The sequence below is a fragment of the Bombina bombina genome, chromosome 5 (assembly GCF_027579735.1).
Source record: "Bombina bombina isolate aBomBom1 chromosome 5, aBomBom1.pri, whole genome shotgun sequence".
Taxonomy (NCBI): domain Eukaryota; kingdom Metazoa; phylum Chordata; class Amphibia; order Anura; family Bombinatoridae; genus Bombina; species Bombina bombina.
In genome coordinates, this window is record NC_069503.1 from 259,154,240 (window position 1) to 259,167,701 (window position 13,462).

Consider the following 13,462-nt stretch of genomic DNA (forward strand, 5'->3'; position numbering starts at 1 on the left):
CTAACTGCACTTATTGTTGTTAATGTATTAATGTATGAAGGATTTTTTATTATGTTATAGTATAAAACAATATTAAAAATTACTGCACAATAAAATGTTTCACAATGGCTAAACATATGCAAAGAGGGGGTGGAGAAGAGGGTGTGGTGTGGGTGGAATCAGAAGTGGCGAGTAACATTTTAGCCTAACTAGTAACTTAGGACTTGAAATTTTGAGCCCCCTATATATATAAATATATATATATATATATATATATATATATATATATATATGTGTGGTGTGTGTATATATATATATATATATATATACACATTAAGGCCAATTTAACAAATGTCTGTCGGACCTGATCCGACAGTGCGGATCAGGTCCGACAGACATCGCTGAATGCGGAGAGCAATACGCTCTCCGTATTCAGCATTGCACCAGCAGCTGACAAGAGCTGCTGGTGCAACGCCGCCCCCTGCAGACTCGCAGCCAATGGGCCGCCAGCAGGGGGGTGTCAATCAACCCGATCGTACTCGATCGGGTTGAATTGTGGCGATTCCTGTCCGCCTCATCAGAGCAGGCGGACAGGGTTATGGAGCAGCGGTCTTTAGATCGCTGCTCCATAACTTGTGTTTCTGGCGAGACTGAAGACTCACAAGAAGCACGGGCCTTTAAGAACCATTCAGAGCTTGATAGATAGGCCCCATTGTGTTTGGAATCATGGAGTTATACACATAGTGAAATAAGGGCATTTATTTATCTATAAAATGCCCAAACAGTATAGAGTATATTGTATTTTCTTCTCTTTAGAGCTAATTTTTTATCATGGTTTACTTGAAATACTGATTTCATACATGTAGAATAGATTGAATAATTAACTGATATCTATAGTCATTTCAAGCAGCAAAATAAAAAGATCAAAACATGTTCATAAGAGACACAATGAATAATGTAGTATTATTATTACTATTATTAATACAATTAAAAACTATATATTTAAACTTAATTCAGCACCAAGCCTTAGCAATAAGGAAACACATATTATTGCACCAAAAGTAAATGAACAACACTGACTTAAAAGATATTTATGTAATGTAAACAGACCATAAAAAACAGCTTTCATGTGTATATTACATACCGTTATCAAAGTATCTGACAGTTGAATTCCTGGACACGCTCGGATCAAAATTAGCCATCAAGGGAGCTATATATTGTGTGGCAGTCAGCATTCGATGCACAACTTCTCCAGTATATATAAAACCTAAATAAAACAATGATATATTATATTAGATACTTTTAATAATGCTACCACAGACTTTGTTCTAGATTACAAGTGAAGCACAATCGCATATGTGTGTGTGTGTGTGTGTGTATATATATATATATATATATATATATATATATATATAAAAATATATATTCGTTTAACATACCATCAGATATATGTAGAAATGTTTATTTATGAAAAGAACATTGGAATGTAAAATATTCATATTTTCATGTCAGGTTCGTGCAACAGAGAATATGCAATCGTGTTTGTGCTAGAGTGGGGCGTTTCCACTTTTTTTTCCTCCATTGATTTCTATGGGGGAATCCGTGAATGCGCACACAATATTCTAACTTGAGGATTTTTGCGTTAGGTTAGCGCTAGAGCAAAAACAGTTTACTTTCAACTAGTGCAAAAATCTTAATTCGAGTGCAATTAACACTCGAGCGGAAGCATTAATTAGCGCTTCACTTGTAATCCAGCCCTATATGTTTTATACAAAATTTACTATTTATCTAATATTTGATTACAACATGCCATGGATTTGCCAATTAAAACACTGTAATGTGTGCTTTGCATTTTAAAGTGTTTGGTAATGAAAATACTGAAAAATGACATCTGCTCAAAGCATAGCAAAACATCTCAGAAACAGATGCTGCAACATCTTGCTAGAATTTATTGTTTTTTTTATGCTGAGTTCACAGGTTTAACATTTTGTAATATAGAAAATGTTATATAACAGCATAGTTAACAAAATGAAATTATTATAAATAATAATATAAAATAAATAATTTAAAAATAAATTTAAGAAAAATAAATCATTTATAGCATAGTGTATGCTGAAATATTGATTATTACTATACCTATTTGTGGAATGTATAGGTAATTTTACTTATTAAAATAATTTGTTTCCTTGATATAATAGAGTATATTCACCTTAATTTAATCAACAAGGGAACTAATAGTAGTATTTAAGATTGCAGAAGTTTTAACTTGCGCTACCTCTCCCACTGCTGTTCTGCAATCAACTGTGCAGGGCTTGTCAATCATCCTGAGCAAATCAGTCTAGGATGATATGTTTGCCACCTTTGAGGTGATGAACGATTTTAGCAGACCGATTCTTTAATTGCTTGCGGAAGCTTGCATCAGTGAGCCTGAACCGCACAGACATAAATTCTGTTTTGACTTTTTCTTTATAAGTGGAGTCCATTGCTTTCAATCTAAATTTATTGCTAGTCTTTGTTGACAACGGGAACAAGAAAAAATAACTGCAGGGAATAAAAATGTCCAACTTGTTTCTTTTCTTATTAGTGCAGAATAACTAATTACTAATATTCCTCATTTAAACGTGTTAAAGGGACAGTACACTGTAAAATAGTTTTTCCATTAATGTATTTTCAATGACTTGTTATACCAGCTGCAGAGTATAACATGTGTGAGAAATTGCATTTCAGGTTTATTTGTGTATATGAATAAGCTGGTTTTGTGCTTTGAAACCACAGCCTATTACGGTGGATTGAGCTTGTAGGCAATATCAGATTTCATTATGTTATCAATTTGTGTAGATAGACTTGCTTACTTATGTTATATATGTCTGTAAACCTAAGCTCAATACTTACAGAGAACAATTAAAAACTAACATTTTATTACTTAAAGGGACACTGAACCCAAATTTCTATCATGATTCAGATAGAGCATGAAATCTTAAGCAACTTTCTAATTGACTCCTATTATCAATTTTTATTTGTTCTCATGTTATCTTTATTTTAAAAGTAGGGATGTAAATTTTAGCAGCCAGCCCATTTTAGGCTCAGCACCATGGATAGCACTTGCTTATTGGAGGCTAGGCTTACATTTACACACCAATAAGCAAGCATAACCCAGGTTTTAAAGGAGTAAATTAGAAAGTTGCCTAAAATTGCATGCTCTATCTGAATCGTGAAAGAAAAAATGTGGGTTTAGTATCCCTTTAACTATCCTACGCCACACTGAGAGTATAACTTTTTCTGCTGGCTGCGTTTACTTAGGCTTATCAATATCCTAGACTCTAGTATAGAAACTTTAAGTATAGGTGGGGATACCACAGGCTAAATCAGCAATTTTAAATGCCAAGATAGGAGTAAAGGAGCTACTTATATACATTGTGTTTTTCAAGAGGTCAATAATTAATAGTTGTGTTTTCTGATATACAGCCACAAACACCATGGTGAAATAAAGTAATTTCTAGTATTGTCATTTGTTTTTTAATTTTAAGTTTTGCATTATGTATCAGAATCAATAATTATAGGTTAAGGATAATGTCATTTTAAAGTTTGACCTTCACTATGAACATTCTGGGATATATATATATATATATATATATATATATATATATATATATATATAAGTATGTAGATGACCCCAGTTAAATGCACTAGATATTAGGAATGGATAGGACCCTTAAAACTCAATACAGTCAGAGACATTTTTGGCTAATGTTTTCTTCATCTGCTGGGACATTATATAGTTCATTAATCAAGCTATGAATTAAAGAAATCCCAAGAAAGGAAAATACATACTGTGCATCACCCAAGTACAATCCAACAACAAAAACACACCCTGCTAATGTGGATAAAGCACTTTATTATTCCATCATATATAAAGTGACACACACTGAAAAAACAGGCAGCTCAAATATTGGTCAAACGCATTTCATCAACAGACTGACTTTATCAATGACCGTAACCCAATTCTGTTATTTTATGTGTATTGGGAGCCATCCTCCTTCACAAGATTGGACAACTTAACCCAATCGGATAGGGGCAACAAAGACACACACTCCTCCATACACATGCAGCGTTAAACAGAAAAGATACAAGAAGGAATGTAATACATATAAACTATTAAATGGTAAATGTACATGTATATAATTCTGAGTGACATTAGCAGAGCACATAAAAAGACACAAAAATGTGAATAAACATAATGGACTAAATATTATCTAGAATAAGTATATTTATATATGCACCACTTCGATGTTTTAACAAATTCTCCATTAGTTTATGTTAGCAATCATCGCGACAATATAAAAATAAATTAAATTTAATATTAAATTCAGCACAATAGAACAAGAAGAAAAAAAGAAAGTGCAGAATGTCTAAACCTGTGATGTTAAATTCTTTCAACAAGAGTTTAACGTCCCACTCCGAGTTGAGACCCTTTGGCATTCGAGTATCCAGCTGAAAGATCCAAAAAAACTCTCTTCGACTGCAAGCAATTCCTATATTGCAGCCTCTTGGGTGTCTAGGGATTAGCTGGATGCCCTGGAATGTCAAAAGAGAACTGTCAGAATTATGGAACCTTTTAAAATGTAAGGATACCGGAGTTTTGGATTCAGGGTCTTCAATTGAGCGAATATGCTCCAAAAAACGTCTTTCAAGGCCCTGGTAGTTTGACCTACATAATTCTTGTGGCACCCCCTACAGGTCAAGAGATACATGACATAACAGGAATTACAGGTTATGTGTTCCTGTATCTTAAAACTTTTCTTATTAGCACTGGATATAAACTCACTACCAAAAGTTGCATAAGTGCAAGACTTACATATCTTACTACCACACTTGAAAAATCCAGGCTTAATAGTAAGCCAATTGTCCTTAACCTTTATGGGCAACATTGAGGGTGACAGAATATTACCCAGAGTTTTAGCTCTTTTAGGTATAAAAGTAACCCCTTCTTTAATTATTTCACATAGGGCCTCATCAGTTTTCAAAATGGGCATTGCTTCCCTCACTATATTGCATATTCTCCCATATTTACAGAAAAAATCTGACAGCGCTCAACCTGCTTCCTCACAGCTCCTGGATAAAAGGGTATCTAGCTTACCCTGATAAGATTACAAAGAATTAACAAAACAATCCGAGAGCGCCAACTAGAGGCAAAGGAAGATTCTAACAAGAAAGTGAATAACAATCAAAAACATTTATTTGAACATATATTAAAACCATGGATCCATGTAACATATACGAAAATGAGATGCAGTGAACATGTAGTTAAAAATACATAATCGGGTCAGTGGAAAATACAATAAAAAATACAGTAAAAAAATACAATAAAAATACAATAAAAATACAATAAAAATACAATATTCCACAAATTAATATCACCAATTACGGGGATATACAAAATAAAAGTCACATTAAATGGTCTCTTAAGAAGAACCAAAAGTTTTTTGGAAAATTTGTCCAAAGGAATTGTGGTACAATTCTTAGTTGTGGCTAATGAGTCTAGAAATCCAGTGGAAAAAACAGTGATGAAAAATTGATGAAAAATCAAGTGAAAAATAATATATATAAAATCCAATTGAAATAATCCAAGTGTATATATAAAAGTGTAATATGAACGGGGGATCCCCCTAACACTAGTGGTAAGTGTAAAAATTGTGTAAAATTGTGTGAAAGTGTAAAAATAGTAAAAATATGAGTGATAAAAATGAAAATGAAATCCAAGTGATATTTAGTAAGAAAAAATATATTAGTGAATGATCCTCCTTATGAATTTCTCCATATGAGTGATGGTAATGGACTTTTATGTGCTAGATGACTTTACTTGATCTTTGCAATGTGAACTTCGATTATCCCTGTAATTTAAAAAAAAAACAACATAGTGCAATAACGTTTTAACATATGAAAAGATATGAAATTGGTGAGCATTATTTCATATCTTTTCATATGTTAAAACGTTATTGCACTATGTTGTTGTGTTTTTAAATTACAGGGATAATCGAAGTTCACATTGCAAAGATCAAGTAAAGTCATCTAGCACATAAAAGTCCATTACCATCACTCATATGGAGAAATTCATAAGGAGGATCATTCACTAATATATTTTTTCTTACTAAATATCACTTGGATTTCATTTTCATTTTTATCACTCATATTTTTACTATTTTTACACTTTCACACAATTTTACACAATTTTTACACTTACCACTAGTGTTAGGGGGATCCCCCATTCATATTACACTTTTATATATACACTTGGATTATTTCAATTGGATTTTATATATATTATTTTTCACTTGATTTTTCATCAATTTTTCATCACTGTTTTTTCCACTGGATTTCTAGACTCATTAGCCACAACTAAGAATTGTACCACAATTCCTTTGGACAAATTTTCCAAAAAACTTTTGGTTCTTCTTAAGAGATCATTTAATGTGACTTTTATTTTGTATATCCCCGTAATTGGTGATATTAATTTGTGGAATATTGTATTTTTATTGTATTTTTATTGTATTTTTATTGTATTTTTTTACTGTATTTTTTATTGTATTTTCCACTGACCCGATTATGTATTTTTAACTACATGTTCACTGCATCTCATTTTCGTATATGTTACATGGATCCATGGTTTTAATATATGTTCAAATAAATGTTTTTGATTGTTATTCACTTTCTTGTTAGAATCTTCCTTTGCCTCTAGTTGGCGCTCTCGGATTGTTTTGTTAATTCTTTGTATATTCTCCCATATTCTTCACTAAAAGTAGTGATAAATTTAGGTCTAGATGAAAAAGCCTCTCTTTTACATCTACTAGGTCTCAAGTACTCATATCTGTCCTCATTATCCACCTCATTCTTGGTCATTTCCAAAGATTCTCTACAATATCCTCTTTCAACAAACCTTTCAATAAGTTCTTTAGAATGTGTCTGATAACTAGACTCACTGGTGCAGTTTCTTTTTACCCGGATATACTGGCTTTTGGGAATAGCCTTGATGGTATGTTTCGGATGATAAGACTTGGCATTCAAGATAGTGTTACCTGCTACTTCTTTACGAAAAAGTTCCACCTCAATACAGGACTTCTCAGGATTGGACAATAGTTTAATGTCCAAAAAGGACATAACTTTGACATTATATTCCATTGTGAACTTCAAGTTTAAATCATTATCCTGTAAGTACCCGAAGAAGTGTTGGATAAGCTCTTGAGATCCCCTCCAAACAAGCAATACGTCGTCGATATACCTACCATAAAAGTAGATATGGTCCCTTAAGGGATTTCTGTCCCCATAGACGTGGAACAGCTCCCACCAACCCAAATACAGGTTAGCGTATGAGGGGGCAAACTTAGCCCCCATAGCTGTTCCACGTCTCTGGAGAAAGAAATCCCTCTCAAAAATAAAAAAGTTATGTGTCAACAGGTATTCAATAGAACTTCTGATAAACTGTTTCAAATTTACATCATATGTTGATTTATTATCCAAAAAGAATTCTATTGCCTGTATACCTTTCTCATGTGGAATGCATGTGTACGACGACACTACATCAATGGTCACAAAGAAAAAATCTGATTTCCACTCAAGAACTTCAACCTGTTTAATGATATCAGTGGTATCCTTAATGTAACTCATTAAACTTAAAACAAAAGGTTGAAAGAAGCCATCCATCATTTCAGAAAGAGGCTCATTCAAAGAGCATATTCCTGCCACTATGGGCCTTCCTGGAGGGTTAAATTTATCTTTGTGAACCTTTGGAAGGTAGTGAAAAATTGCTGCTTTGGGATGATCTACAAGTAAAAAGCCAAAATTATCCTTAGTGATTAAACCACTGCTGATAGCCTTGCCTAAGATTCCACTCAAATCAGTTTTAAAACAATATGTGGGGTTATTAGATAATTTCTTGTATACCTGTATGTCAGATAACTGCCTATTTACTTCCGTCAGGTAATCAATCCTATCAAGAACCACAACCTTGCCACCCTTGTCTGAATTTCTTATGACTAGATCACTATTAGCCTCTAATTCTTTAAGGGATAAATACTGTTTGCGATTTAGGTTACTTTTCCTATAATCAGATGAAGACATCTCATTCCTCAATTCCCTCAATTATATTTCAACTTTTTTTCTGAAATACTTCTATGTCACTTGATCTAGCTTGTGTGGGGTAAAAGGTCGATTTGCTTTTCATAGTGCTGATATCAACCATTTCCTGATTAATTTTAGAATCAACATTCTCATTATCCATATCTAAAGATTGAAGATCCAATACAGCACACTTATCAGCAAAATCGTGATCACCCTTATCAAAAGTAGATACTTTGGCCATGTGTTTAACCTGTTGTTTGGATAAAGCTCCCAAAAAATGTTTCTTAAGGACTAATACTCTTACAAACCTATTTAAATCAACAACTGTGTTATATAGGTCAAAATGACGTGTGGGAGAAAAGTTAAGACCCAAGGAAAATAATTCAATATTAGTGTTAGAAAGATGACAAGAAGACAAATTCATAACATTGTCCTGCTCTATATTTATTTCTGAGATTGCGACATCCTCCTCCTCTGGGGATATCGCTTGGGCTTGGCTTGTGTTGACTCTGGTAAAGTTCTAATATTTGGTTTTAAATGTCACTGGTCGTTTTTGACTGTGTAGAGATGTTCCAGTGGAGACCCTCTGAGGCTGCAACACAAATGAACCACTTTTTTCTGACTGTGATGATGCTTCTCCCATGGTATCCACTGTATCCATGTCAGAGGAGTCATAATCATATTCTGTATCCGATTCCACAAATCTCACTTTCTTGGATGAACCCTTGGTATCCCTACCAAAAGGATTATATCTCCTCATATTCTCTGTAACAGTCCACTTATAAGCTTTATTCCTCTCATAGTCCAACTTTTCTCTGAGGATTTTTTGCTTTTTAAAGTGTTAGAGACTTTCTTTAAATTCAGTTATGACTTTCTGAATTTTCTGATCATATTTCTTAAAATCTGGGTTATCACTCAGAGGCCGTATGTAATCCTGAAGTTTTAATTTCTCTTTACATACTTCATCTCTTTGCTGTTTCTTATATTCAATCAACAAATCAATTAATGTCAGAGAACACTCTGTTAAAACAGCATTCCACTTATCAATGAAAGTCTGATCCAAGACCTGAAATGAAGGAAACTTCCTTATGCGCAATCCCCGTGGTATGCGCTCGGCTTTCTTGTACATGACAAACGTTTTTATATCTATTTCAAACCTTGAATCTTTTTTCAGAACGTTGTCCATCTTATAAAAAAGTAACCCAAAGTAGTTGGATTTTTTAAAAAAAATAAAAAGTTATATTTTATATCATGTTATATACAAATACCAGAAATCAAATGATAAATATGAAATCCAGGCGGATCCATAACATTCTTGATGTGTTAGACCTGAATGTGCAGAAAACATAAAAAAAAAATGTGAAGTTCAAGACATTGCAAAGTATGGGCTAGATTACAAGTGGAGCGGTATTTTGCTAGATTTTCAGTCAGGTAGCGCTGGTATTACAGCAAAATGTGGTACTTATTGAGAAAGTATTGTATTAATTTGATCTGTTGATTCTGCACAGAGCTATACTGATCACAAAATTACATACAAAGGCATTTTGGATGTAAATTAACCAGGAGGCATCTGCGTTGGGAAGGTTCCTCAAAAATATTAAACATTTCAAAAAACAATTCCCCCAAAAAATAATAAAGGGGATGGACTCAAAGAAGTTAGATCAAGGATCAGGTGGTTCTACTTTCAGCAAAAGCTGAAAGTAGAAAAATGTGATTCTGATGATTTCATAGGCATTTACTTCATATAAATATTTACTGTATGTGGCGGATACCCCGGCTACCCCGACTGGGTAGCCCCACCAAAAGGGGTCCTGCTTCCTTCCTGCCAACTGCAGCTATGTAGCTGGCAAGTGACCACAGCCTGTAGCCACCCCTGATGCCCGACAGCACCAGTACTCAGGGTCCCACCCTGTGGCAGACTCCAGCTACCCCGACTGAGTAGCTCTGCCAGAGGGTCCTTCCTTTGCCTGCAACAGGCTGCTATGTAGCCCAGGAAAGTGATTTTAGCTGGAGCCAACCCAAATAACTAGACAGACTAGCCTTCAGGTTAAACAGGAACTGATTTTATTGAAAACACACACTCCTTTTATACAGACAGCTCATCTTGATAAGACCCTGGAAAATCCCACTAGTTTCAAGCCATTCCCGCCCTCCAGACTGACCGGCGCCACCATAGGAGCCACAGTCCCACATAATCTCAATACCTAGGGGTGGCGGTTTCAGGGTGATACCGGTGGAGCAGCCGCACTTCCACAGATTTCACAGTCCAAAAATCAGCATGATTCGTTACTGGGGACCGGAGTTACAGTCCATTGAGGTTATGGGGTTAGGGGTGTCCAAAACCACCGGTTCCCAAAGGAGCTCCCCTCCGGTAATTTGCCCACCTCTTGTCCTCCCTAGAGGACAAGGAGCCTGGCCAGCCTGAGAGGGGTTAGGCGGGTGTCCGTTGTGAGGCGGCCAACCGGGAGTTCCAGGAGCCCGGCCAGCCTAGGAGGGTTTTCCTGGTCATAAACCAACTCATCTTTGAATACAAAAACAAGCCAAAGCAAAGCAATCAAACAGCTTCCAGAGATGGTGGTTGCGCCGAGGAGCCCAAAACCACTGAGAAACAACAGGGGTGAGGTTGTAGGAGGGTGGAGGATAGCCTTAACTGTCTGGTATCCGTGACACTGTACATAAGCACAATACTTTATTAGCATTAAATTTAGTTATATTTCTTTATAAAGTCATTAGAAACATTACTGGTTCATGGTAATGTAACTGGATTAATTATTAAAAGTTCTATAGTTGACATATTAAACATGTTCAGATAAAGTATAGTGCCTGTAACAAGTGATTTAATATTCCTTTAATGGTCTGTAGAACCAGTCATGGGGGATGTAACTTTCTTTAAAATATTAAAAAAATATTTTATTTAGTATATATTATTATAAAGCCACAAGGGCTTCAGAATAGTATCTTTTGTATGTTGATGACACAAAAATCTACCCCTCTTCACCAGACCTGTTCCCTTCCTTGTTAACTGGTGTCACTAACTGACATTCTAGCAATGCACATGGGTTAGCCAATCACACAAGGAATCTATTTGCATCTACCAATCAGCAGCTACTGAGCATATCTAGATATGATTTTCAGCAAAGAATATCAAGAGAATGAAGCAAATTAGATAATAGAAGTAAATTAAAAAGTTGTTTATAATTGCATGCTCTTTCTAAATCATGAAAGAAAAAAATTGGGTTTCATGTCCCTTTAATGACTCTACTGTTCAGGGATGTTCAAAATCTCAGCTCCTTGCCACTTTTATCATCCCCTTAAATGCCCATTAATACAATTTTGCAACTAGAATTTTATATATATATATATATATATATATATATATATATATATAGTGTCAAGCGTGTGTGGCGGCAAACAGGTGAGGAGTACAAAGATAAGTGTGTCTTGCCTACAGTCAAGCATTGGGAGTGTCATGGTCTGGGTTTGCCAGCACTCGGGAGCTACAGTTCATTGAGGAAACCATGAATGCCAACATGTACTGTGACATACTGAAGCAGAGCATGATCCCCTCCCTTCGGAGACTGGGCCGCAGGGCAGTATTCCAACATGATAACGACCCCAAACATAGCTCCAAGATGACCACTGCGGAGGGTAAAGGTGATGGACTGGCCAAGCATGTCTCCAGACCTAAACCCTATTGAGCATCTGTGGGGCATTCTCAAATGGAAGGTGGGGGAGCGCAAGGTCTCTAACATCCACCAGCTTTGTGATGTCATCATGGAGGAGTGGAAGAAGACTCCAGTGGCAACCTGTGAAGCTCTGGTGAACTTCATGCCCAAGAGGGTTAAGTTGGTGCTTGAAAATAATGGTGGACACACAAAATATTGACACTTTGGGCCCAATTTGGACATTTCCATTTAAGGGTGTACTCACTTTTGTTGCCAACGGTTTAGACGTTAATGGCTGTGTGTCGAGTTGGGATAGCAAATTTACACTGTAATACAGGCTGTTCACGCACTACTTTACATTGTAGCAAAGTGTCATTTTTTCAGTGTTGTCACATGAAAAGATATAATAAAATATTTACAAAAATGTGAGGGGTGTACTCACTTTGTGAGATACTGTGTGTGTGTGTGTGTATATATATATATATATATATATAATATTTTTATGTAGTGCCCTTTTTAAAAAATAAAAAATACAGACAGACTTAAAAGATTAGATATTTTATAACTCCACCATGGTGACCTTTCAACAACGTGATGCAAATCCGATAGCTAGCTATATTTCATGCTTTTCTAAATCACAATAAAATGCTGATTAAGAGACACTTGAAAATTCCAATTATCAAATTAGTGCAGGTCAGAGTACAGCAACTTCTAATGCAATTTTAAAAAGAACATATTACAAATGCATGCAGTTTAAAACTAATTGAAATTGAATACTGAACTAATGATTTATGAGCAACTAGAGAGGATAACAAATTGGTGTAAATGAAGATGAAAGTAAAAGCTAAATGTTACTTGCTCTTGGAAAACTTCTATTAATTCCCAGTTCTTGAATAAATGGTTACAAAGTCCATTAACAATAAAATAAAAGTAATTCTAATGCTTTGTACTCTTGGCATTTGTAATGTATTAAGGCAATTAACTCGCCATGGTGGAACATATAACTTTGTTGTTATTTTTTAGTAATTCATATAAAAATATAATTAGATTTTAATATTGCTTCAGGAGAATTACATTTAGTAGGCTCAGAGACTACATGTAGACTTTTCATCTCACAATGCACTCTTAATTTACTAGTTTATTAGATTATGTGAATGGTCAAGGTGCGCAACACTTTGAACATTACCTACAGAAAAAATAATTAGCATTTTACAATTTTACATATCGAAAACATTTCTGTGAGATCAACAAGTACCACTAGACACAACTAAAATCTTCTCATTTTATAAGCAGATGAAAAAAGAAAAACACAATAAAACATCATACAAGATTCGCAGAACTTTAGAATTTTCAGTGACTATTCACTTTTAATATGACACTGAAAACCTTGGCATTTATAAATATAGAAATGGATTTACATGTCATTTTTAAAATAAAGAGTATAATATAAATCTGAAGGAGATAAAGATTGCTGAATTACAATGCAGCAAATAAGCATCATTAAATAAAGATAAAAGGTAAACGTTTAATAAAATGTATGTATTATAGATCAGCACTGCAATAAGAAACAAATAATTCCTTTTACTGTATAATCATCAACAAAATGAAAGTTGACAAAATTATCCAAAAGGCAGCAAGTCATCTTAAGTAGCAGGATGATAAAATACACTAATACAGAATTGTTAGGATTAGTCCAAAATGTA

At 34.6% G+C, this 13,462-nt stretch overlaps 1 protein-coding gene across 1 annotated transcript in view; it reads right to left on the reverse strand.

Moving 5' to 3' along the window:
- Positions 1 to 13,462, reverse strand: part of PLXDC2 (plexin domain containing 2) — a 1,268,934-nt gene that overhangs the window by 403,667 nt on the left and 851,805 nt on the right. Inside the window, exon 5 of the mRNA XM_053713963.1 lies at positions 1,124 to 1,246. Coding sequence (XP_053569938.1) covers positions 1,124 to 1,246 — 123 coding nt within the window. The remainder of the gene's footprint in view (positions 1 to 1,123; positions 1,247 to 13,462) is intronic.